Consider the following 26,837-nt stretch of genomic DNA (forward strand, 5'->3'; position numbering starts at 1 on the left):
GCGGGGGGCGCGGCCCGAAAATTGGCAATCAAATGGGCGATCGCGCGCGTCGCCGCCCGGTCGCCTCAGCCTCGCGAAGTAACAATCTCGGCTGGACGGCGCACACCCCTCGTTACTCGCGCGGGCCGCGGTCTGCGTGCGAAGCGCGTCGCGCGGCGAGAGGCTTAATCGTATGCATTGATCCCGCGCGCACGTGCCTCAAATCTCCCGCTCGTTTCCGCCGACACGTGGGGCGCGGCGGCGGGGCCCCGATGGTGCGCCCGCTGCCGCGCGACACAGTCCAGTTGTAAATTCGTTAATTAACTGCTGGTAATTACTCGGCCGGATGTATCTGGTAGCTCGCGCGGCCGAATGTACGCGGCCGCATACCAATTTTCCGCGTCCTTCGCCTGATTAGAATACATTTGAATATGGCGATTAAACGCCAACGAGCCCGTCGTTTCGCCCGGCAATGTACACGCGGCCCGCTCGCTTTTTCTATATACATCCCGTCAGAATCGATTTTATTTGCCGCGCGACTGCCGCGAATTACTCGCCGCCGACTCGGTTCGGGCTCGCGCGCACCCGCGGCCTGGCCATACGTGCCAACCATTCCCGAGCGCCGTGATCGAATTTTGCGCGCACGAGCCACTGCCTCGATGCCCAACTGCCCCTATAAGATCGCCAATATCTTTTGACAATCAATCCCGCTCCGCTCATATTCGATTAATAAACAATTTATTATTATGACGCTGCCAATCTCATGTCGCATACCTGTACTACCAGATTATACATTTACTAAATTCACTTCATCAAAAGCAACAATCCTCGTTCAATCAAGTTAAATGTTGGCTGCATTTTTTATAGCGACAATATAATTATCCGATATTCTGTCACATGTAACTATTCCTTTGAGTCAATTACCGAAGTGCTTTGTGACGGCCAGCCGTAACTTAGTTCTTTTTCAATATTAATTAATAGAAATAAATGTGAAGAACGGAGCGGGAATCTTCCTGATTTCCCACGATGAAAACGCATTCGAGATAAAGAGTTTATATAAAACTTGATAGTGGCCCGAGCCTGCGACGCTCTATCCTGCTTTGTCCCACGCGGATGTGTTGACAGGAGCCTAGGATCATCGCGTATACGTCGTGAAGTGTTATCGCGCTGATAATGGAAGGGGGCTATAAAAATGCAATTTATCTTTTTTTCCCACCGAATTTTAATAAAATATCCGTAATATTAAATAGATTTTAATCAATTTTGTAAGTTATTATAATGCGCATCTTTTAGTCACCAAATAACCAATAAATAATTTTATATTAGAACAATAATGCATTTCATAATAAATCGTAGAAGTTTTGGATTTTTCTAAATATTTATAATAATTGAATTATTGTATAAAATCACTGTGTATCGTTAAAATTAACTAAGTTTAGTACGATTTTGTATAAGTAATTATAAACTATAGCGTTACTCTTGCTCTTAAAAGTGGCACTCCGAGAGCCATCTCTGGAGAAAAGGGCCCAAGTTAAAAAGGGACCGCCCTTTTGAAAATTCACGCCCACAGACCAATAAAGAAATCGTAGATACGATTAGAAAATTTCCCACCAATACAAAATTTGGCCGTTATCGCTTCGTGGGCCTGAGGAAAGGGATTTCCACCCAACCACCCACTGCTTATAAAAAGCTCTGTACAAGACTGGAGGAGTGGAGTGAGTACCAGGAAGTGCCTAACAAGAAGTGACTACCAATGAGTGAGTGCTGGAGGAAGCATCAAAGAAGAAAATTTTGAAGAAGTCAGCCAAAATTCAATTAAGAAGTCACCCAATTACATCCAGAATAGAGAGAAAGAGAGAGCGCAGCCTTAATAATAAGTAATTAAATAAAATAAAAGTATGTAAAACCTTATATCTGGCTATCCTTTTCTTTCTTTAAGCAATCCGTTTTTGGAAATTCATCAAGCGTGAGTCTGGTGAATTTTCATTAAAGTCCCTTAAGAACACATTAAGCGTGAGTCTGGTGTGTTCGTAATAACATTTGGTTATTACATACCGCGCTAGTATACAGTTTTCTCTACGCAACAATATTGCTCGTCCCGGCTTATGTGTTACACGATAGCCAAATCAGAGCAACCCTGAGTTTAGGCTTACTCCAAGCATACCTGAGAGTGACCCCGACGTCAGAGCTTCAAACTAACGTAATTTATATGTTTGCTGTATCGAATAATTACGATAATTACTCGTTTAAATCGTAAAATTTAATAACGACACCATTTACTTGATTAATTATTCAAATAACATACAAGCTTTTACTGATATTAAATCTAATGTATATTTTCAGCCAGGTTAATACCAAAACATTCAAAACTAATATGTAATTTGCGTATTTACTGTTTAATTTACAAGACTTACTAATGGTAAGTGGAGTGTAAAAATTTTATAAAGTTAATGATTGAAATAGAAATTATCGGAATGATTCTCCTGGAAAATTGAGACAGAATGCAGCAATGATAATAATTTCAAATATATTATGGCTGACAAAAACCCACAAAACAAAGAAAACATAGCATTTCGTATATACGTCTAGCGGTATAACGAAGAAACGTGATGAACAAGAAAAGAAATATGTTTTCTCACTCTCAAACTGAAAACTTTGTACCTAGCAAGAGCAAAAAAAAAACGTAAAACGCAACCAAAATTTCATAGTCGCTTAACTTTCGAAGAAAAGACACAGCGGCGCATTTCAAAGCGAAAACACGAGTATAATGCGTGGAGGTATATGCACGTGTGTAAACGAGAGAAATGTCAGTTCGCGCACTGGAAACATATTCTATGCATACATACATGTTCAACGGCTGCGAAGCACACCGCAAACGCGCCGCTGTACACACAGCGCGAGTGAGGGCGCGCGTGTCCGGTTCGCCCCTCAACGTTAAATTACAGCATTTAAATAATTTCATTTAATCTCACACTTGCCGAGCGAGTATCCGGTTTCGCGACGCGCGCCACATATGTTTTTTTCTTCTGCTCCGCGCTAATTTCTGAAAAAAGAACGAGTGTTCCCGAGCGTTTCGCTTTTCTACATAGCAGATAGTTTTAAATATGTATGCAATATTGAGAATGAGAGAGAGAGAGAGCGAGCACAGAAGAGGGAAAAATCAGATGAAAGCTTTCGAACGCGGTGTTGTAAATTGACGACTGAAAAATTCCCGATGACGAGCAATTATTGAGAGGATGCATCGGGCTATTGTTCGAAATTTATGCCAACGTAAAATGAGCCAGCCCGAAGCTTTGATAATAATTCGAGCGTCAGCGCGTCGCATCGATATATGTTAATGTTGCGCGCGGACGGCCTTTTAAACGATAAGTCAAATTTCATCGATCGCGAGCGCAACATTCGTGCATCGGCTTTTTTTTCGCGGCCGAAATTTCCGAATGTTCGACATCGCCCCGTATTGTTGAATAATTTCGCATTTAATTATCGTTTATTAATGCGCTGTCTTTCTCCCCATTGTCGGCGCATACATGTATACGCTAAATGAAAAACGACAAAAATTATGCGATATATTTATTCTAATTGGAGCGCGCTTTTATCATGATCGTGTCGCGCACGTGACCTACCTCCTTTAATTAGCGAACTAAAACCTCTCTATTTTTCTTCGGAAATAATGTCTTTCTAGTACTTTACTTTATTCACCTCCTCGATTTTCCACTTTATAAGTCGCACCCGGGAGCCCCTTCTTTCCGTTAATATAACCCAGAAACGACTGGTAAAAAGGAAATAGAAAAGCACGGACAAGTCTGCTACTCGCGATGAAAAAGTTGAAACGTCGGAAATTTGCTTGATCTCTGGCTATGTGCACTTGTAGGAGGGGGAGGGGGCGAGGGAGTCGACGCGTGTTTTGGGTCAAGGAAAGAGATGATCCTCGGGACTTTTTCGCTCGTTTGTTGTCGCGGCAATGAGATTGACTTTGCGGAAATTCGGCTGGAGTAGAAAAAAAGAAAAAACCAAAGGAAAGTCTCTAAGGTGACTGCTTCTATGTGCATTTGAGCCCCCAAAGAGAGTGATAAAGATGGAAAGTGGCCGGCTTTCTGCTGTGGATTTGCATGTTTATTTCCACTCCTTTAATTCCGGCCAGCGCGCGAGTTCTCGCGGAAATTATTTCCGTCTCGCGTGGAAGAAAGAGTTCTCGTCGCCGGCGACCCAAAGAAACTTTTTCCACTTCTTTCCCAACTGCTATTTCTCTCGCGTGTATTTTTGCATTCTCTCTCTCTCTCTCTCTCTCTCTCTCTCATGGCCTCTCTTCCCCGCAGTTTCGCTCTTCGAGAGAGAATGGAAGAGGACCAAGTTAAAGTGGCTCCGTAAAAAATAAGAAGACTGCCGCGCGAACGGATAATGAAGCGGGCGCGCCGATCGAGCATTAATAGGAAGGCAACGCAAGCTTTGGAAAATACCGCGGAGTCGGCGGATTTTCTCGTGGACGCGATGAAGAGGGAAAAGAAGAAGGGGAAAAAAGGATCAGAACATCGCGACGGGGGAAGGAAATATACCGATGCAGCGGGAAATACACGTGTCATGCGCTTATTGGTTGTAAAACGGTCGGAGCATCTGCCGGTTATGTGCAAGCTCGATGGACCCTAAAAATCCACTTTTGCCCGCGCACGGACGACGGGTAATAAGTCCTCTGCGCCCGACCGCGAGTCGGAGAGTCGACAGATCTCTACCATCCCAACGCCGTTTTCCCCCGGATATACTGCCCATAAGCCTGACAATCATATTTCTTATTTCTTATCTCTTTTTTTCTTTCTTGTCAATGAATACGCTCCCCTCTTTGCTGCTTCCTGGGTATAACGATGTTGTAGAATGAAATTCAATCATTTATTCTACTTGTTTCTAAATGTTCATTGACTTACTTTTAACTAATACTATTGACTTTCGCGAAAATTGCTGTAAATATTTTGTCAAAATATCGCTTGAATTCCCCTCAATTTCGTAAAAAGAACTTTTCATTTCTCGGTCGCTACTCGGTTGAGTGAGTAATAATTGGATTCTCGTTGCTTGCGAAGATTATACGGAAGTAATATTCTCAAGAATATTTGGTAGCAGTGTAAAATGTCATCCATTATCGTATTGAAACAGCCTAGCAAGTATATTTTTACGATGAGATAAACAAATAAATAAATAATTGTTAGCGCGCTATCGAGGGATTTGAAAATTTGAAGGAAAAAATTAAGAGCCGTAGCGCATGGAGATCGTTGGCTGTGGAGGGGGCAAAAGTTCAAAAGAGCTCGTTAAATCGAACAACTTTGAGCTGAAATGTTTGCTGGGCGCTCTCGGCACTAGATACATAAAGTCTCTCTCTCTCTCTCTCTCTCTCTCTCGCGATAAAAGAAGAGCAAAGGAGTCGAAAAAAGTTGAAAGGATTTTTTCGCATCTTAGCTCGAGAAGAGAGAAGAGACATTCTGCCAATGAAGCAAGGTAGAAGAAAACTGTAGAAGAAAGTTGTGTGTGTATCGGCGTGAGAGTGCATGGTGTGTGCAGTGTGCAGCAGCTGCGCAGGGATAAACTCCACGGAGCGATATTCACTGGGCTACGTACGTGTGTGCAAGTGCGTGTGTTTGTGTTTTAATAAGAGCTGCCCCGTGAGATTAAAAAAATTCGTGGCTCGATGGCCTCGTAACTTTTGATGAAGAGAATTAGGTAAACGATGCACCCCCCCCCCCTCCCTTCCTTTTTCGCACTCTCTCCTCATCCCCTTGAGCAGACGCAGGGATATCAGCAGCTCGCTCGCGCACGGCCCAGAGTGAAAAGCCAAAAATACCGGAATCTGAATATTCAACACCTTACTCTTTCGACGAAGCGAGCTTTTCTCCTCTTTTCTTTTCTTGTGTTAAATGTGTCAAGTTGGAATTGAGATTGCACCTTGGAAATTCAAATATTATGAGATCCTTTGCATTCCAGACTCGCTTTCGCGCCACGGCCCCGACTTGCTTCCACCCGGCGTGAAAAGAATTACAATAATTTTATATCTTATTTTGCATAATGAAAGATATTATTAAGCCTCCCTTCAAACCAACTGTTTCGTTGAAATTTCTGGCTTTGCCAACTACCTTTTTCGCATTTTAATCAAAGTCCAACGAAAAGGACGAAAAGTAGCGCAATACCCGGCGGCGCAATTGTGCGCAACAACCGTTCACGCCCAACACTTTCAGCGTTAGTTTATTTGGATTGTAAACTGTCGAACAAGCGAAGCGAAATGCTTACCTGAAATGCCATCGTACGTCCACCAATCATCCCAGCTCGCGTTGGTTTCTGCAACAAAACATGGAAAGAAACTTGATTACAACGCTTGCCAAGAATTTCTGTTCGCGCGCCAACGTAATCCGTTAAATATTTGACACTCGCGGAAAAGAGGACGAGAGGCGCGCACAACCAAACTAGACGGGACGACAGGCACGAAAGTAAGTGAAATTTTGAGGTAAACATCGCGCGCCACCGCCGCCGCAGCCATACAGGGAGAGCTTCATCAAGGGGCGCGCGGGCGTCGCCGCGTTGTGTTGCGCAGCGGTATAAAAGAGGCATTCATAATTTAGACTGCCGGCGAACGTGGGCTGCGAACGCTGACGGTCGAGCTGGACAAAAAACCTACGCGGCGCAGCTCAATGGCGAGTGAATAGCGAAGTAGTTTGTGTCGCGCGTGTACTGCAATTTTCAGCGTGTTTTCGCATATGCATGTGCCTGATGCTTCGACTGTCTCGTGCGAAGCAGCTCTCTGCTGCGCGAGGAAAACAGGATTATTTTGGGCTCCCCTCGAAATGGCCGTATAGCTATGCGTATAAATGTTGACCTTTACAAACGCTCCAGTTGCAATGCTAAATTGCTTAGTTGCTTGCTTCCGAGCCATTGCTTTACCTCTCTGTCACTCCGGCGCCGCTCTGCCGTAATCTCATTTTTATTCGCTATCGTCGATTCAACTTCAACAATCATGACTAATCCACGCTTTTATTTCGTAGCATTTTCAAAACAAGATACTCTGCGCATTAAACAATATTTATCACCGCGTCTTTCTCTTTCTCATTGTCACGGCTTTTTAAGGATTTTTTCAGTTTAATTTACATCTAATTGCTTATCATTTCAAGTAAAAACTACTCTTTTTGCACAATTGCCGATTGGTACTTCCAATAGAAATATCGCATGGTGCTTCTTATTCGACTACACACTAAGCTTACCGAAATGAGCACGAAAATATAGACGTAATTAATTTTCAAAAAATTGACATATAGCAGATTGTACGAAGCGATATTGCTCGAATGCGGAGCAAAAAAATGAGAGTCGAGCCGATATCATCGAAAAACAAAAAACAAAAAAAAAAAAAAAACGGCGATTGCCTGAAGCAAAGTGCAATTTCGCGAGGTATCTGAAAAATACGATGGATGAGAGGGAAGGCCTGCTTATGCCGACACGCATGGGCTCACGCGCCAGTGCACTGACATACGAGTGGCGCTTGGCCTGAAAGGGCGCGAGGCGTCAAATCCCGATGCCAGCCGCGCGCGCGCGCTGAAGAGCGGCAATCGAGCTTTCGCGAGCGTGGCGCGCATCGATCAATCGCCGCGCACACGTGCATGCATACAGAGACGTCCCGCCGGCTCGGTGGCGACGCGTCCCATTATCGATCTATTGATTCCTCTGGCGTGCTCAGCCATTCTACTTTGGGTGCGGATGTGTCACCACGTTTGCTCTCGCGTGCGCTCGTGTCGGTTCTCTGCGGAAACTGACCCTTTCGGGCTACGACATCGCGTCATTTTTGCAATTTCGACGAGCTGTTTGATGGGCATCGCGCGTCTATCGGGACACTACGGCGAATCGCGAAATCAATCTACAATTCGTAGGAATCGTGCAACTTGCACGTCATCAGCGTTGCTCATCAGAATCAATCTGATACCATTCAAAATTCGATAATAGCGTATTTCTCGTGCTACGATAAAATGCGCGAGTGTCGTGATGATTATTTCGAAGCGCACGCGATTACGTATCGCCAAAGCAAATATCGACTCGCTGAATTCTCTGGCACTTCTTGTTTTATCTTCGAGGCAACGCTCGCGCGTAAGCGAGCTCAATCTTTCGTAAACCGCTCAACAAGAATGTCAGAACCTGTAGTGAAAATACAAAGCGGTCGGGTGCGCGGTGTTATTGAAAAGCACGAAGATGGTTTCGACTATTTTGCCTTCAAAGGTATTCCTTATGCAGAGACGCCCACTGGTGAATTAAGATTCAAGGTAATGAATTACAGTCCACTCTTAACTGAATAATTTCAGAGGTTCAGTTTCATTTCGTATTGCTATTTCAAGTGTTCGTTTCAAAGTGGTCTTATTTAAGCGGCAGAAAATATTTAGTAGTTGAATGAAAACTAAGGCGCAATCAAACTTCACCGAGTTAAGCGAGATTTTGAAATATTTCTGAAACGCCGCTATTCAATTATTACAATTGCATATTAAAATTATGAAACTGATTCAAGTTGTAATCGAAACCTTAATCTCATTGGTAATTGTAGATAAGAGACGCTGTTTACTTGCGAGCAATCATTTATACGATGTTTTTTTCCTCGACCAGGACCTAGCAAAAATTAAATATTGGATATCGTGCTTATTTGCGTTTATTTAACAAACATTTGTTAGGATCCAGTTCCCAAAAAACAATGGACCGGTATCAGAGATGCAACCACGTATAGACCAATGTGTGCTCAGTACGAATTATTATCAAAAGTAATAAGCGATGAAGACGACTGTCTTAATTTAAATGTATTTACCCGACAAATCAATGAACCTCATGCGTGCAAAGCTGTCTTAGTATGGATTCATGGTGGCGGATTCTTTTTCGGGTGCTGTAACGATATGTTCAACGGACCTGACTATCTCATTCGGAAAGATATTGTTCTCGTTACGATTCACTACAGACTTGGAATTTTCGGTACAAACATTTCCACGTATGAATGAATGTTTGTTATTTTGTTATAAAAATTATTATAGTTTGTGCTTTCTTTAAATAGGGTTTTTGGATTTGGAAGATGAAGTAGCATCGGGAAATCAAGGTCTGAAAGACCAAGTGATGGCTTTGCAGTGGATAAAAGATAATATTCGCGTGTTTGGAGGTGATCCCAACAATGTTACCATTGCCGGTGAAAGCGCGGGATCTGCATCGGTTCACTATTTGAATTTATCGCCGTTATCTAAAGGTTGGAACAGCTGACATCTTGATGAAAATTAAATATGAAACGCATGGGTATTTCTCAGGACTCTTTCACAAAGCCATCTTACAAAGCGGGGTCGTTTTTAATCCGTGGTCTTACATCAAGAATCCGAGGCAAAATGTTATCAAGTTATGTGCGCAACTTGGTAAACAATTGGAAGATACTAAAGAAATATTTGAATTTTTGAAAACAATCGATACCAAAACTCTCCGTGAACAACAAGAAAAATTAAGACTAGCTATCGTGAGTTGTTTGACTAAACGGTTTAGCAAATCAGTTATATTATGTGTATTTTCAGGGATCATTGCCATTTGGTCCAGGAATAGATGCAAAATCTCCAAGGCCGTTCATGCCAATCGCTGTTGAAGTTAGTGCTAGAGAAGCTGTTCAAGTTCCATGTCTCGTTGGATACAACAGTCGCGAAGGACTATTCTTTTTACACGGTATTGATGATGTTAAAATAGGGCATGATTACACCTAGAAATAGATGACATTGTCTTTTCAGAGATGACGAAAGATGGCTCAGGCAGCATGGTCGACGCACATTTTGATATGATACTGCAATCATTTAACCAGCGTACAGTTGACGTATTGAAGAAGCATCATTTGAGCTTCCAACAGATAAGGCGACTGTATTACAAAAGCGAGCCAATCACGAAAAAGAATAGAGATAAATTTGCAGATATCATCGGCGATTTATTTTTCATCGAAGGAATACACCAATTTCTAAGAATACAGTCGGAAAAGAGTTCAGCACCCACGTACGTCTACCAGCTTTCTTACGACCCCGAACAATCCCTGACCAAATCTTTGGCTTCTGATGCACCACCAGGTATAATTTCCATTTGCTTTCTTTCAAGCCCATGTATAATTTCATAACTGCATTTACAACCTACAGGTGTGGGCCACTTCGATGATGTATCTTACTTATTCAAGATGCGCTTTTTTGATCAGATAGGTCTGGAACAGCCGAAAAAAGGCAATGGACGTTACAAAGTTATGGAACAAATGACAGAGATGTGGACCACCTTTGCAAAATACGGGTTTGTACATAGCGAATTCTCATGCTTCATGGATGCGTAACTTGTGTTAAAATAAATATGTAATGTCACTTGTTGCGCTCCCGACTAGGAGACCAACGATCGAGATCACAGAGTTGATCCCTGCATATTGGCAACCGTTAGCTGATGGCACAGTTATCCGTTATCTGAACATCGAAGAAGATCTAACAATGCAATCTACGTTAAATATCGATCTGAAATATTTATCAGCCACAAGCATAAGAACTTGAGCATTGATTGTATCAGTAAGCTTCTTCCCAATAAGCCATTAAACTTTCAATCAGCAATGAAAAAGCCAAGTTTACTCTTTTACTCTCAACACTGCACTCATTGGCCGCGGCGAAGCCGAAAGTTCATCTAAAACTAGTCGAACGCAGGCAGGCAACAAGGAGAGGTCGGTACGTGCAAGAGTAAACTAATTGGGGGCAATAGTCAAAGTTTGGACGCAATAGGAGAAGGACGTGAGGAGCAGCCTATTTTTCGAACCGGCTAAAGCTCAATCTAAGTCGAAAATCCGTGCCCCGCTGGTTCGAAGAGTCGTACAGTACAGTACGGCTAGGAGCTGTCAAAGTTCGTTCCGCACCGCAGATTCTTGCACGTATATGTAGCGTCGGCTCTGATTGTCGCTCGCGCGACCGACAGGTGGCTAGCTCTCGCGGTAACAGTCACAGCCTATTTCCCTTGAGCGCCAACCGTTCGAGAGCTATCTCTCCCTCTGTCTGTCTGTCTCTCTCTCTCTCTCTCTCCCTCTCTCTCTCTCTCTCTCCCTTTCAACTCGACCACAACAGCTTTGCTGTCTCGGCATCTTCTCCTCCTGCCGTTTAAAAATTTACACCCGGGACTGGCGCGTTTGTGCGCAGCTGAGAGACAGAGCGACATACCGTGACCGTCGATATATACATGTATGCATGTGTGACTGAGTTTCGATTGTTTGGACCCCCGAGGCGGGACGCTTATCTGACAGACCAGTTTACTCTGCCTCGCTTTTTTTTTTATATCCTCGTTTTTGTGATCCGCAGTCGTGATCAGAGCGAGTCAGGAAATTTTAAAAAGTCGACTGTATTCCGCCTGCTTTTTTAATCACCCTTAACTAATCTAGTAATTTAGGTGATTATCTGCGAAAAAGAAAGCATCGACTATAGATCTCATTCAATTTACTGATGATCATCCATCAGATTATTGTCTGTTAATAAGACCCGTTAAACCGAACAACGCTATCGAAATATATAGAATATAACTGGTTTGTTTGTCGTGCGGTAAGCGATCGCTCATTGTGTCATCGATTTCAGCTCTGTCCTTAGTAGAGAAAAGGCAAAAACCAAAGAGCGAACAGCAGCTAGCGCAATCGCGCGGGGGCGTCGAACCAGCTCTCGTAATAATTCAAGCTAATCAAGCTTTCATCGTAATTAACACTCGTTATCAGTGCAAAAAATAAAAACAAAAGAGAAAGAATGAAAAAGGGAAGGAAAACTCGTCCCGGCATAAAATTAAAAAATGGCGAGTATGGGGGAGCAGGGAGGAAAGGAAGGAAGAGTTGGCTTTTGAGCTCGCGTGAGACTGTCCTGTATTTTTAAAGGTTGGTTGCATGAGAGCCAGCCGTTTGATTAGAATGCTTTAATTAAGCAGAGAGCACTAGCCTACGCCAGCCCCGTTCGCTCGTTCGCTCGTTCGCTCGCGTTCGTAATATAATAAATTCGCCTGAATAAGGAAGCTCTTTCTCTGTTTGTCCATCCTGCCACCCTCCCGCGCCGCGCAACAAACAAGTCTACGTGTTTGTTTTCTATGAATTTAATTGCGAGAGTCCATTGCATTGAGTAATTGGCGAGAGCGCGAGAGCCGATGCATTAATTATTTGATTAGGCCTGCGGCTTCGTTCGCTCGCTCGCTCGCTCGCACACACGGCCGGCCATATCAGAAAACCGCGCTTTGAAATGTTAATGGCTTTAAAAGGGATACGCTGTTACGCGGTCTCGCGGCCCAGCCCCGCAGCAGCAGCGACGGCGAATAAAAGCGCCTGCGAGCCCCCGCTCACCGCTAATTTGCCTCGCTAACTCGGCCCTTCATTATGGATTACTCCTTACGATATTTCATTAGCTAAGCTCATCATTTATACCGACTAGATATATGGCCGCGCTAGCTGCTCCCCCGCTCGTGAATTACCATACTTTTTGCGCTTGCTTTCTTTTCTCGCTTTCCCATCAACAGTTATACGCCGAACTTTTTGAGAGTTCGCAAACAAAAGGCTAATGGAATGATGGGCAGAACAAATATTTGTTGATAAACAAACGAGACCGGGAGAGAGCGAGAGAGTGTCAAGAGAGCACTTTATCGACTTTATCTCTCGACTTCCAAGGAAATGTACATAATTAGTGAGAGAAACTTCTTCGCGAGCCTTTGTTTGAGACAACAAACGGCCGGGTTTCAGTTCATTGTGGGCCCTAATTGAAGACCTTCTCGTGCCCGTGCCAGTCGACGAGTTACAAGCTCAAAGAATTTTAACGAGTAATAATATTATTAAGAAACGTTCAAGAGCTCGTTTCTCGCGACTTTCAGGCGATATTCTTAAGTTGAGGCTTGGCACGCCTCGCTCAATCGCAATTCGCGTTTCACCTCGAAAATCTACATTATTTTCGCACTAAGCATAGCAGCGAGTTGCAATCTGTTTTCAATCATCGTTACTCTCCTTCCTCGAGCATTTCAGCAATACAATTATTTACACGAACGCAATTGATTCTCAGGCCATTCTCGGCACTTTTACCGAGCCTCAGTCTGGAGGCATAATCGCGTAGGTACTAGCCTCCTTATCTCGTCGTAGCGGCTGGTTGATATAAGGCATGCCTGGTACATTACCCGAAGCCGTCGTCGACATTGATTACAGCCGAAGAGTAATGACTGGCTGGAATGAGCGCAATTGCGGGCTGCGTGCTCTCCTCTCGGAAATGGAAAGGATCACAATTGCGCGAGCACCCGCCCCGGCCCGCTCGCTTCGCATCTAATTGTATACGTACACGTAGGTACGTGTAGGACTGTGCGTGCGCGTTGGTAATGTAGTGCGACGTATACGTATATGCTTCCGACTCGGTAATCGTCACGAGAGAGCGAGCAAAGTGGAGACGACGAATTCCTTCGACCGCACGGCTGACCTGTTTTTGAGCTGCGCTACTTACGCTAAGTACTCGCTACGCTCTCCTTCTTCTGCGATGGATTCCAATTTTTGGGAAGCTCGTACATCTTATACCTCGTCGCTACGCTCCACAAGCTCTCTCTCTCTCTCTCTCACTTTCAGCTCGTGTGTGTGCGTGAACGCGCGCGTGCGTCTGTATCTAGGCGCTGCTCGCTGCCGCTCTACCTAGTCTCTCTCGTGTCGGATGCTAATGCGGTAATTAAATCCGTTTACCGACAGCCTTCCTCGAATGTACTCGCTGTAAGACTCGCGCGCAATGTGCTAAACGAGTAAGCTCATTGCCCCGATCTCTGTGACCGCTGCACTACTATTTGAATCTTCCCTGGGCTTTGCTTTGTATCCATTTATTTTTAATTGCGAAGTGCATTGGTTGCTCGAACTCATTATTTTCTTTTGTACAACTGTGAACATCTGAAGTTTTTATTTTTGAACTACCAATAGAAAAGTATTGTGAAAGGCATGATACCAAAATTATAAAAGTAATATATGCTGTTATCAAACCGATTTTTCTTGGCTCTCTCTCTCTCTCTCTCTCTCTCTCTCTCTCTCTCTCTAAGCCACTCTCTTTGGCATACAGTGCGGGGTTAACTTGAATTCCAGCTGTTTTCGTCGTGATGAATGTTTCCTCAAACCAGTAATTTTTCTTTAAATCTGTTCGCTCTTGGGCTTAGCTCATGAAAGAGAGAGAGAGAGAGAGAGAGAGAGAGAGTGAGTGAGTGAGAGAGAGAGAAAGAGGGGTGGGTGGAAGAGAAAAAGTTTAATTGCCTTTTTAATAGCAAAACTTTATTTTGCCAAAGAATCTGGTAATTTCTCGAGTCGATTAACTCCGGCGACAAATTACATTCATAATTACACATTGAGCGCTTGAAAAATTATAAAAGCTAACTCGACCGTTTAATTTGTTCTTCGAAAGTGTTTTACACGAAACAGTTTCAGTGGAAAAACGCATTTGTGTGATTTTCAATTAACAACTTTTGTCAAGAATTTCTAATAAATTAATATGTGATAGGATCCTGGTACACGCGACTAACAGGATTTGCATGATAAATTAAGTGATAACTAGAAAGCCAATAAAAGTTTCGAAACTTTGTAACAGTCTACACCTGCTCTCTCCGTCTTTCACTCGCGTTCTTCGTTCTCATGTATACATAAATCGACTCGACGACGACTCTCCCACTCCGATCTCTCTCTGTTCGTGCAGTCGCAGAGTCGGAATGAATATTTTTGTAACCACTTTCAATAATTCATGCGCCAGCACTCGTCACGGCTTTCGAATCGGAAATCAACTATTTATCAACACTAAAAGTGAGTATTTTTGAGATAGATTTTCGCTGGTTTTGCCTAATAAATATTCATTTTTTGAAAGCATCCTTTGTTCTTTCTAATAACATAATTAATGTTGGATTAGGGGTAAATCCAATAGGTTGACTTTGAATTAAAATAAGTCTATCAAAATCCATTTACACAGCTTCCTTATATTGACTGGCTGAAAAAAAATCTTGAAGAAGTTGACATCAAGCGAAAAGAAACGAAAGGTTCGAAAAAAGCCTTAGGAGAAAGAGAAAAAGAGAGGGAGAGAGAGAGAAATCAAAAGATAGAGAAAGAAAGAAGAGTAAGAGAGACAACGAAGGAGCCAAGTTGGGTAAAAGACGCGCGAGAGTGTCGTCGCCGTGAGTGTAGCGAGGGGAGGGGGAGGGATGGGAACGAGTGGCCAAATGTAATTTAAAGAAGGAAGCAACTTCATTGGCTGGTGTGCAACGCGTGGCAGCACGACCCACTTGGCTTGACGGGCAACGAGCAGAAAAGGAGACGGAAAGTTGTCTCTCGCGCGAGAGCTTGCAGCTAGCAGCAGCCAGCGGCAGCCGGTTTACAATTCAGCCCGCATAGAGGCAAGCGGACTTGTGGCAGCAGCCTCTGCCGCGCTTCTTATTTGACTTTCTCAACTTGGGATGGAGAGGGAGAACGTGGTTGCGCGAGCGCGCGCCTTCATTTCGGCCGATCCGCGAAAATTACAGTCGAGAGAAAAGCTGGCTCTCTCGAGGATCTCTCTCCGCCTCCCCTTTGTCAGCGCGCGGCTACGCCTCGCCCTACTCGAGACTGCTCGCGCAACGTCGATCAGCTTTATTTACCAGCTTCGCCTTGCCGCTCTCGCCCTGCAAAACGCGCGCTTTTATGCAACTCCCGCGAAAAATCGTTTGGCTCGCTTTGCCTGCCTCGCTTCCGATGCGTATTACATGCTGTCGGCCTCGGACGCCCGGGCACTCTTCAATCGGAATGGTACTCTTCAATCTTCTTTTATCTTGACATACCTATCTCTTCGAGGATAATGCGCCCGAAGTCCTGCGGATTTCACCCAAGTATAAGACTATTTTGGATTTTCAGGCTTATTACTGAGTATCTTTGTGCGTAACTCAACTCTGTCAGAAAAATTTACTTTGACTAAAATTTAGTTAAATTCAGCACATAAAACCTTTTCTCAGAGAAATTACTTGGGGAAAAGTTCTTGTAGCAAAGCGTCGGCTAGTGAGATGGAAAAGATTTTATCTACTCTTAAGAAAATACACTCGCCTTATTATTATTTTCAACTTTTGAATTTCGCTCGCATGAAAATTCGGTGAGTGCATCGCTTCTCCATTCACACATAGTCCGATATCTTCAACATTCTTTTGCCTCACGGAGATCTCGTAAAGTGAAAAAGCCAAGTTTCCTATTGGCAGAAGAAGTCGAATTCTTACTTCGACGGCATCTATCTTTTTCTTCTTCTATCATGTTTTTTATTTTTTACCTCTTTTGATCTTTGAAGTTTTCCATGGTTCTGACAGCCCACGCCCCACACTCAACGACTGTTTCTTATTTACCTCGTTTCCTACTTTGTTTATTCCTCAGCTTTTGAAGCATTCTCTTTTTCGTTTTTCGATTCCTCTCTGCTTCTTTTGATTGATTTGGGGGAAGGAAGAGGGTGTGGGGCAAGCATGAAAAAACGCTCTAGAATGGTTGACAAATGTAAGTCATCCGATCGATCGTAATTGATGACACGTGATTCCAAACGTGAAATTCTTGATTGTTTATTGCATATTGAGAAAATATATTCGTCCAATTGGATTCTCCGGGAACAAATTGAAATTGACAAGTATCAAATTAAACGATTTAAACTGCTATTCAGATATTTGTCGATCGATAGAGTTGTGGAAAAAGTGAAGTTTAAAAAAAAGCAGCAGGGTAAAAGGAAAAAGCAGATACACATCCGATATGGGTCGATGCTGCTTACAAGCCACTGCTACATTTGAAAAGTTTCTCATCCCCGCGTCCGAGCTTTTTATGAGTGCCGTGAGAGAAGCAGCCACGAGGGTAATAAGCACGAGCCGGAATAAAGTCATTACAGGTTTCAGTGGGCAAGTTTCCGTTGAAGCTTTTCTCCGAACACTTCACCGGATATTCAGCTCTCCCGATACGATAATTCCACTTTCATCCGAGAGGAAGAAAAGAGGACAATATGCGTTTGACAGATGGCGTTTATAGGTCTGTGGCACATATTAATCTGTCGTTTAGAGATGCATTTCCCATTATTACATTTTTGCAGGATTTTCTTCTCAATTTGTCATTAGTTCTTTTTCTCTCTAGAGAAGATACAATTGATACGTATTTGAGAATGATTCCAATCGCAAGTAAAGCCCATACTGATGATGGTGCTATTCGAACGACTGGCCGAATGTTACTGTTCAATTGCAATTCATTACAAGCCATTTTCGATAATGAATGAAACGCGTTAAAGTAATCCAAGAAAGGCAAAGCTTTTTTATCAACCGTTCAGTTAAAATCTAGATGGACGAAGCTTCGATGAAGTAACACAAAGTACCAAATGACGTAAACGATATTGAAAGCAGCGCGCAAACAAGATTTGCTGCAAAGGAGCCAATGTAGAGCTGAGAGTCAACATTGACCTTTGAAGGCAGCACTTCGGAAGGAGCTCGCGGAAACGCTTGTTCGCGGAAGAAAAACATGAGAGACACGTGCGTCGGGCAAGGGATAAAGTGTCCTCGTCCGCGGGGCGGTCGCGCGTAAGTGAATCAGATCTTGATCGAAGGTAAGAGATTGCCTTTGCGGGCTGTAACGCGATTAAAGCGATAAGCCGATAAGCAATCAGCGAGAACCACCACCGCGAACGAGAAGGAACTTGGGTGCCAAAGGCAAGCTGCCGATGGACCATTCCTTCCATCAACGTCCGACCGTCCCTCCCTCACCCGTACGCGCGCGCTAACTCTATAAGCCGACTCGCGACGCGTTTGTGACGATCCCAGCAAACTTTCTTTTTTCCGCTCCGCGCTAATTCGATTACGCTTGCTAACCTTTTTTCGTCGCTCTCCCGGAACTTTTCAAGCAAGTGCGCGCACGTGGCTCACCTAATTACGCGCGATTACGCTTTCTTTCTCGAGAGCAGGTGGGGGGGGGGGGGGGATAGGGGTGGCCATTTCGTTAATTAGAATCCAAAAACTACAGCCAGTGCACTACGCTGTTCATTTCTCTCTTTCGTTATAGTGTTACTGCTACTCGCAGCTCACTGGCGACGAGTTTACTCGTCGAAATTTCATTTGACAAGTGCGTGCACCGTTTCTTTTTATTCGATTCTCATTTCGTTTTTTTTTTCCGTTGCGCCCGACTAGCATGACTCATTTTAATCTGCCATTATCCCCCGGCTTCCAGCGGGTGCGAGGATTTAATTATTGGACCCACCCTCTCGTGCTCTGTGACTTTACGGCCTTTGCGTATACATAGATACAGCGTCCGTGCGAAAACTGGCCGAGCGTGTATATTGCACTCGCTGTCTCGCGAATTTTCATTTTTAGAACGGACGCGCGGTATTTTCACGTTTACTGTGTATTTGTATAGTCTTCATGATTCGAATTGCGTGTCGTTTAGCGTGAATTTTTTTTATATATCCGCGAAACACTCAGGCTCATCTTATTTCTCATAGTTTTATTCCTATTCGTTTTATTTAAATAACTATAAGCTTGCATTCGATGCAAATGAGCCGAATGGGATGTAAAAGTGATATTTTAGCTATTATACGTAAAAAGGATAAAAGAGGACTGAATTAATCTGGGAATGCAGTTCGCATTAACAGTAATGTTTGTAAGAAGATTACGTGTGAATGTATCGTCAATAAATACACGAGCAAAGTTAATAATACCGCATTAATATCGGGAAATGAATTACTCATCAAGAGTGTAATCTAATTACCGAATGATTATTGAATTTCAAGTTGATTTTAAGTAATAATAAATAATTGAAAACTTGGAAATGATTGTACCCACAAATTGACAGATTGAAATAGCTTTACTCACGTGCCTGTTTTTTTTTCTTTTTTTTTTTCTTGTCATCGTATATCGAAAAACGAATCACAAGTCAAAGTAATTAATCTACTTAAAAGCCAAGTAGTACTTGTACCGCAGCAACATTCCGTTGAAAAGTAACGTCTGTTCTCGCATTCAAAGAAAACTAACGACGTACTCGACAAGTCCTTTCATTCGTCGCTTAAATAGCCGAGCTTGTTTTGTACAACATGATTGGCTTAAGGTCTACAGCCATTCAAAGACTTATAAAGGTTCAACGCGAATTTAGAAAGCTGGAATTGAGGACGCGCGGTAGGTAGAAAGAGGAAGAGATGCGAGCAGCCTGGAAGTCAATTCATTTGTCTAGTTCGAGCTGACACTACGTGCGACGAATACGAAGCTCTGGTAAATGGATCGACGCGCCTTCATATATATATGTGTGTGTGTATGTATGTATGTATGTATGTATACACGTATATCAGTAAATTCCTTCCTTCCGTTTAATCATAAAAGTGTAACTAAAGATTACGCGTCCATTCAATCAGTGTTTTCAAAATTGCCGAGTCATGCTTCTTTGACAACGTAAACTAGAAAACGTATCATACATAAAAATCCTAATTTTACGCTGTATACATGAATTTTATTCTCTACTAATTCATATAATTTAATCCAATTTGCAAGATTACTAGTCTGTGGATATTTTGAAATAAATAAACTTCTCGAAAGGAAAATAAGGAAATCATAAAGCGATTTTATCGACCTAAGTTTTATGGTAAAATACACGACATCAGCAATGAGAGGAAGAGAGAGAGAGAGAGAGAAGCGTTTAGCTTAAAATACCTTGCGAGAATTCGAAATTCAAGGGACGCTTGGTAAGGCTGAGAATTACCAGGGACGACCCAGTCCCCCTTTCTCGTGATACCATTATAGACCTGGCGCTAACGCTATTAAAGTACGTCCTTCCATCTAACGCTGGAACTCTCGGGCGCGCGGCACCAGTGGCATCCGCAAAAGCGCGCGAAAACATTTCTGAAGTCATCGCGAGATAGAAGTGACGAACGAGATACGCCTTCAAGTGCCATCGCGCTTCATTTGGCCTTACAAATTAATAAAGCTTGTGGGAGAGCAGGAGGTAAATGCATTAATAGGCGAGGCATCGTCGCGCATAAGCACGAAAGCGCGGCAGTGGCGGTCGGCCGATAATTTGATAATATTCCAGACGCTGTGCTCGCTCGGGCGAACGGTATGAGTGTGTGTGTGTGTGTGTGTTTGTGTGTGGTATGAGTGTGTGTGTGCGCGCGCGGTAACGTGTTCCCTACGTTAAAATGCGCCAGGACAAGTGAGCACGGGACCTAATGAAACTCGGCAAGCGACCGAGCGTTTACCTTAGTGCGCAAGCTTCCTGTTTGGGTGTATATCGTCGTGTAGCATGTCTGCTATATACTTGCTTCGCTTTCTCCCTTTCTTTTTATCCCCTTTCACGGTTACATTGCATTCCGAGCGTGAGCACGTGCGCCTTTTTCCTCTTTCTTTTCTTTTTTTTTCACCCTGCTTAACGGACAATGAGCAAGTGTAATTTAATGAAGACCAACTTTCGAGGGCAGGCGATAGTTTTGTTTTGTTTTTTTTCTTTCTTTTCAATTCAATTTCGAAAAGCTCTTCGTGTACGTGTTATTTCGATTGCGAGGTAAAGTCATATCGAGGACAAATTGATTGCCTATCAGAAATAATGAAGTGCATTTGGTTATCGATTTCGAAACTGTTGCTGTTGCTCTCTATCAATTAGTTGTTTGCTTTTATTAACCGTTCGGGTTGTTCAACAGTTACTTTTTTAATGCCTAGACGAATGAACGTTAAACGGTAAAGTAAAAAAACGTGTAAGCTGTATATTTTATGAGTTATAAAAAGATATTTTTATAACGAGAGTTTAGCGTGACTCATCAATATTGAAAATATATTCGTCTATATGAGAACAAAATAATAAGTAGAGAAATTATTTAGCAGTTCATCCAAGCACTTTGTTATTCAATAAACTAAATTGATCTCTGTAACTATAAAATCCCCGTAATTTCGTCGAACATTGGCATCTTTATAACGTCGAGACGAAAACGACCTAAAACTGGCGGCGCAAAGACGAAGAGCTCTTAAAGAAGCTCCCAACGAGAGCGTAAATTTTTTCCTTTTAATTCGAAGCGCGCGGCACTTTGCGGCGACCATGCGGGTCGTAGGCCACTTTCTGTCTTTTTTTTTTGCCAGAAAGAGAGTGAAGAGAGCTCCAGCGAGACTCTTATAGCGGGCGCTTCAGTCAACAGCCACTGTACTGCTCCCGTGGGCTCGGTCTAATGTCGGCACTTATTGTCTCCCCCGACCTCCTCCGCCCCTCCCTTCCTTCAACGCTGGTGTTTGAACTTTTTGACGAAAGCTGCTAGCTTTGTCTTTTTATCTCCTTGTCGTTGTCGTCATTCGCGACTGCTCGGTTCCGGACTGCAGCGCTACGGGCTCACAAAGCCAGCTCATTTACAACGAAACTCGCGCGTACTCGTCTTACGGTTACTCCGTTACAGAAAAAAAAAACAAGTCGCTTTGTACTTGCACGCAAGCGCTGCTTGAGGTGTATGAGACTGGAGATGAAATGCGACGAGCGATTGTTTTGACCTTCGCGGGAAGAGAAAACAAAACGATGCGGGCTTTTATTGTGAAGAATGTGGCATGCAACTGTTGTGATATGATTTGAGACAAGGGCAAGACGAGTTCATTTGGGAAACTTGTGCTTTTAACCATTTTGTTGGTTTTCGTTTGTCTTTACGAATGCATGAATACATTGTATTTTCTCGTGAGTTGCTCCATAGTAATAATTTTGACGAATCAAATAATTAGTAATGCATCTGAATACACATTAGTAAGCGTATAGCATATAAAATAAGTATGAAATACCAGTTGCAGGAAATATTGATCGTTGCAACGAAAGCCAATATCAAACAGATAAAGAATCGACGGGCATCGGCTGGGGAAAGAAGGCAAATCCGTAAATTTATCCAGGTGAGAAACCGTCAAGGTTCTCTCTTTTTGTCGTTCTCTGGGGAGTTTACTTTTACCGATCGAAGGCAAAAATCGGACGTCAGCGGCGTAGTCTAGCTTAACTTCGTTCGGCTCGTCGATGATTCGATTTGGCCGCTCCCGGGACACACACATGTGCACACTTGCGCTCGGGCGCTGGTGTGCAATGTGTAATCCAGTTTGGCGGCATATAACCGACCAACCACCAGCGCATACTGCGAATAAATAGCCGACCAAGACGCGAACGCTCAAGAGTGCTTTATGTGCTACCCCCCTCCCCCCTCGTACGCGCGCGCTATCCTGATTTTATAGCCTTGGCTTAATCGACCTCCTCGCCTACGGGCTTTCAATGTTACGAGCTTATAATGCGAAAACCGTCAACGATTTTTCGCCAGATTTTCGGTTTAGTTTGGTTTAAATGATAACGGAGGCGTGTCGCTTACAGCCGAGTAAACTTTGTGTGCTGATAATTTTAGTGATTTCGTAAGTTCTCGCGTAGATGCTGCGTCGAATGAAATATTTATTTCTGCTAGTATTTTACAGTAGATCTACCAAAGTATGCTTCCTTTAGTTTTATGTGCTGTTCTGAACGCTATCAAATATTTTATTCATTCGCACATCCCCTTTCGGTAAGTGTTGAAATAAGTAACATTCGAAGTAGTAAATAAGCGGATCATACCTGAAGTACACTGAACCGATTATCAAAATTTCAAAACCAATTTGAATTTTAAACAAATCTGTAATATCAGCAAAGACTGATTACGCTGAAATAAACTAAGCACAACTACTCTCGAATTTTGGAGATACTATCGCCGTAAAACAATCCGATCGGGAAAACCAATTAACGGTAATTATCATTTAGCATCGCTTTATCCCGCAATCCTCTTAACGTCCATACAACAGTTGAATACATGTACAATCAAATACAAAATTGAAAATAAAACTAATAATAGCAACTGAAAATCATATTATTGTATTACGCAACTAAAGCTGCCTATTTCGTTTTTTCGTGATCGAATAAAATGACTAGTGAGAAAGAGACGGAAGAGGAGGGGGTGGGGGGGCAGAAGAAAGAGAGAAGGTGCAAGTCACATCGGATGTCCGTCGCATCTTATTTCTCAGAGGAATTCACGACGACGTCTCAACTTGACGCTTATTCACTTTTCCGGGCGAGCCGCTATATAGCGCTGCGCAGACATATAAGTAGTGGTGCACGAGCACGCGAGAGAAAGGCGCGACACGCTTGTCTCCATCCGCCGCGAGCTTTAATCGAATAACAAATGGCGCGTGCGTCGCTCGCACGTGCGTGCTTTCTCCTATTACCACGCTCTTTTCTTTTATTTTTGCCGTTGTATCAGTTTCGTATCAAGAATTACGCGTGACTTTTCCTTTCTCGCTATAATTTCTTTTTTGTTAATTATTATTCAAGATTCGGTTGGTTCATGTCTCGTATGCGTGCATAATCCACGTAAATCTCTGAAAATTATGGACTTTTAGAAATGTTTTCTGTCTTCCGATTCCAATTTCCATCGTGTTACGATCAAAATCAAACGGAACGGTCTTAGCTAAAATAAATTTAAATATTTTTATTTTTAGAGATGATTTTCGAAAAATCAAAAACAGTAATTTTATGCGCATTATTCAATTAAATTTGGCGTTCAGTAAACAATAAGCGTCCGTTTAAGGGAGTTGAAAAATCGATTGGCACGAGAGATTTCGCAGGCAAAGGACCGTACTCGTGCATGCTTTCTGAAATTGACACACTTCTTTCACGCTTGATATCAGAACTTATATTAATTAACTTTTGCGCTGATCCACAATGCTTGCTATATTTTCACACCGAGTTTCAGTAGTAAACATCGTTTTTGGTCAGCCGCGTGAGTAATTGACTCGATATGGCTTACAAATAGCTCTGTATAAAAAGCATGTCATAAGTCAAAATATCGTAGGAATCTCGTAGCTGGTAAATCGTTTCGTCAAATAAGCCTCTTCAATTACCAGAGTCGTTTGACTTGTTTTTCTTGGTCGATTTTATTCCACCGAAGGCAGGAGTAGCAGCGGCAGCGGTGGCATCCCTTTTAAGCTTGGGCTTACTCTTTGGTCGGCATCTCTCGTAGTCTAGTCAGCTGGAATTTCCGTTAAATGCTAGAGACGCAGTCAAGACAGAGCAGGACGAGAGAGTGGCGAGGGGGTGGGGGGAGAGCGGAGGTTGAGCAAAGTCTCTCTCGTTGGCGTACTACCGGAGGAATTAAGTGGGTTGCTGCTAGCGCTCTGGAAATTACACGATAAGGCTAATCTAAGGGCTCCCTATCGTGTACATATATATAGCTGGGCCACGAATAATTCGCAACTTTCGCGAGGCCACCGATTGTATTGTACTCAACGCTAAACGCCGACAGGATGCGACTCTACAGCGCCCGCCACTATTGTCGATAACCATTGTTTATGCTCCAACTTTCTTCGTGTCTATATATGCGAACCACTACTGTTACAAAAACATTTGAAACTACATCTTTGAATGGAAACTTGGAGAAAAAAACTTGCAAAGTTCTGGAAATTTGCCAAACGATAGGAAACTTTTGTAACATCAAAGTCATTAATTCGCCTTTTCAGATGAATCTTCATTAACGAATAATTCATAGTCTGATTATATTCAGTTCGATAACTATGTTCAAGTGAAAATATAATCACTCGGTAGTTAATTTATGTATTGCACAGCGTGTATTATCAAACGTTAAACTAATAATAACTCCATCAATGTATAATTAGTCGGCTTAAGTACATATATTAATTGGCGGATAACCATGATTTTAAAGGCCTTATCGGGCAGTTAGCAATTCAAACACAGACACTTCTTACATACAAATATATAATAGAAATCGGAGAGAAAGAGAGAAAGATTTGCCAACGAACAAATCAAAATATTTCTATTCGCAAAGTTTGAGAATGTAATATGTGTATCCAGCATGCACGGTGGCACTTCAAAGCAGCAGCGAGAAAATTTCACGCCTCGCGCCTGCTTTCTTCCCCTCATTGTGTCTCTTTCTTGAGGAAAGCCAGCGAATTCGCTATCGGCGTACTTTTTCCAGGCGCGTTAAGGCGTTTACGGCCTGCTCGGCTGCCGTCGCAAAGGAGAGAGAACTGCCTCGGCGAAAAATGTAATTCGGCAGTAGCGGCGCGTCGGGAGAAAGGGAGAGAGAGCAAATTCCTGCATGCACATTTTTTCGCCGATAAATTCTCAGAGGGAGCTTCGCTAGGCCAAATTTACGACTCGGCCGCGATAATAATAATAGACGCACAGTGCTTTGTGCGCGGGGCAGGATGAGAGAGAGAGAGAGAGAGAGAGCGAGTGGTTGGAAATAGCGTCGCAACGAACGATGCATCAAGAGTATAATGAAGTGCGCTGCGGAGATAAGTTTGAGACGGTGCTGAATAAAGTTGGGCCCCTGCGAGAGCATATTTGTCAATCTACGTGGCACCGCCGCGATAATTAGTCGGGCTTGTTTTTTCTAGATGCTGCATCGTGTCGACGATAGCCGCTACGCCATCAATTCTTTTTCCTCCGTTAGCGCGCCGGAGCAGCAGCCGGAGGGGCGGAGATGACAGCTTATTGCTTTTATGGTAATTTCGGTCTGGCGGACCGGGCCCGAGAGGCATCGTTTAATTAATTAATCAACAAGAGTTATTATTGGCGAAAAAGTTTAATCAGTGGAAAGCTGAAATTAATTAGGGCAGAGTCGAAAAGCCGCAGCAAGCTATGATGAATAACGAGCGAGCTGCGAGAGGGGGTACGCAGCGGCAGCCGTTAGACCTTGCCAAATGAAAATTCTTCATTATCATCGAACTCTCTCCTTCTCTTTTTCGCCAGGACCGATCGCCGAGAAATAATATCCCAGCCGAGCGAGAAAACAGCGCTGTTACGGCCGAGCTCGTCCGTTTGTCGTGTCGCGTGCTCGAGTGAAGCCTACAAGGAAAGGGAGAGGCTATCGGGCTTAAGGGGGAGCCTACGACTGCCAGCGCTGCTGAGCCAGCGTAGCAAGATTCGCCGAGTTATTCATAGCTCAGCCAAGGAACTTTGACGGACCGCTGAATGGCTACTATGTAGCTACTGGCGTTCTCCATTTACAAGTAGTCGCGGACTCGAAGACGCGAATTTTTAAAAGCGTTTAATGAATCGCCGGAGAGTTGGCTGAAGACGAAATTGGCGCTCTCTCTCTCTCTCTCTCGCTCGCTCTCCCTGTCCCGCGTCTCCCGCGAAATGAGACTCCGCGACGGATAACTTTGTGACGGATTATTAATTTATGAATTCATTAAGAGTACGAGCAATTTTTCTTTTCTCTCCGAGTTCCCCCTTCGCTCTTCCTGACTTTCCGTAATAAAGCTTCAGTAGAACAAGTGCTTCGCCCTAACGACCAAAATTTCGCTAATTTAAATTATAGAGACACGAAATGTATCCCGAGTATGCCCTAACAATCCTAATTTTTTTATTTCTTATGTTAGTTGTCGCCTATGACGAATTTATTGACACCGCGCGGAGTGCGTTCGTATGGAAAGAATCAAATTTCTCTCTGAGAGAGAGAGAGAGAGAGAGAGAAATGGAGAAAAAGAGATAGGCATCGGAAAGCAGAGAGACGTCAGGAATGATTAGTAATTGCGTGAAAAAGATTACACGCGCGACGTTGTCACATTTCTGGCAGAGTTGCCACGCGCGCAAAATATGAATATCAAATGATTTTATACGCAAACAAAAGCTGCAGCGCCGCGCGAAACTTTTCGTCAGTCGAATGACCTCATGTAAATGCCAGAGCTAGCGCATCTAATATTTAGCTCTCGAGGGCTAAAGCAGTCGAAAAGTTCAGCAGAAAATGTGCCAAGAGTGCCCTCGCGTGTCGTCGGCGCTCCTCGCGTCCGCCATGCCAGAAGAAATCCCGTCGCGCGGCGACGTCGCCAGACGCTTCGGCCCACGGCGCCCGCCG

The 26,837-nt window shown here is 43.4% G+C and overlaps 1 protein-coding gene across 2 annotated transcripts in view; it reads right to left on the reverse strand.

The window, feature by feature from the left end:
• LOC131673632 (carbonic anhydrase-related protein 10) overlaps nucleotides 1-26,837 on the reverse strand; it is a 107,390-nt gene that overhangs the window by 52,101 nt on the left and 28,452 nt on the right. For both annotated transcript variants that reach the window (XM_058951763.1, XM_058951762.1), the window contains exon 2: nucleotides 6,247-6,294. In XM_058951763.1, the coding sequence (XP_058807746.1) occupies nucleotides 6,247-6,294 (48 nt within the window). The remainder of the gene's footprint in view (nucleotides 1-6,246; nucleotides 6,295-26,837) is intronic.

Source organism: Phymastichus coffea, unplaced genomic scaffold, assembly GCF_024137745.1.
Source record: "Phymastichus coffea isolate CEN01 unplaced genomic scaffold, Cenicafe_Pcof_1.1 PCOF00187, whole genome shotgun sequence".
Taxonomy (NCBI): domain Eukaryota; kingdom Metazoa; phylum Arthropoda; class Insecta; order Hymenoptera; family Eulophidae; genus Phymastichus; species Phymastichus coffea.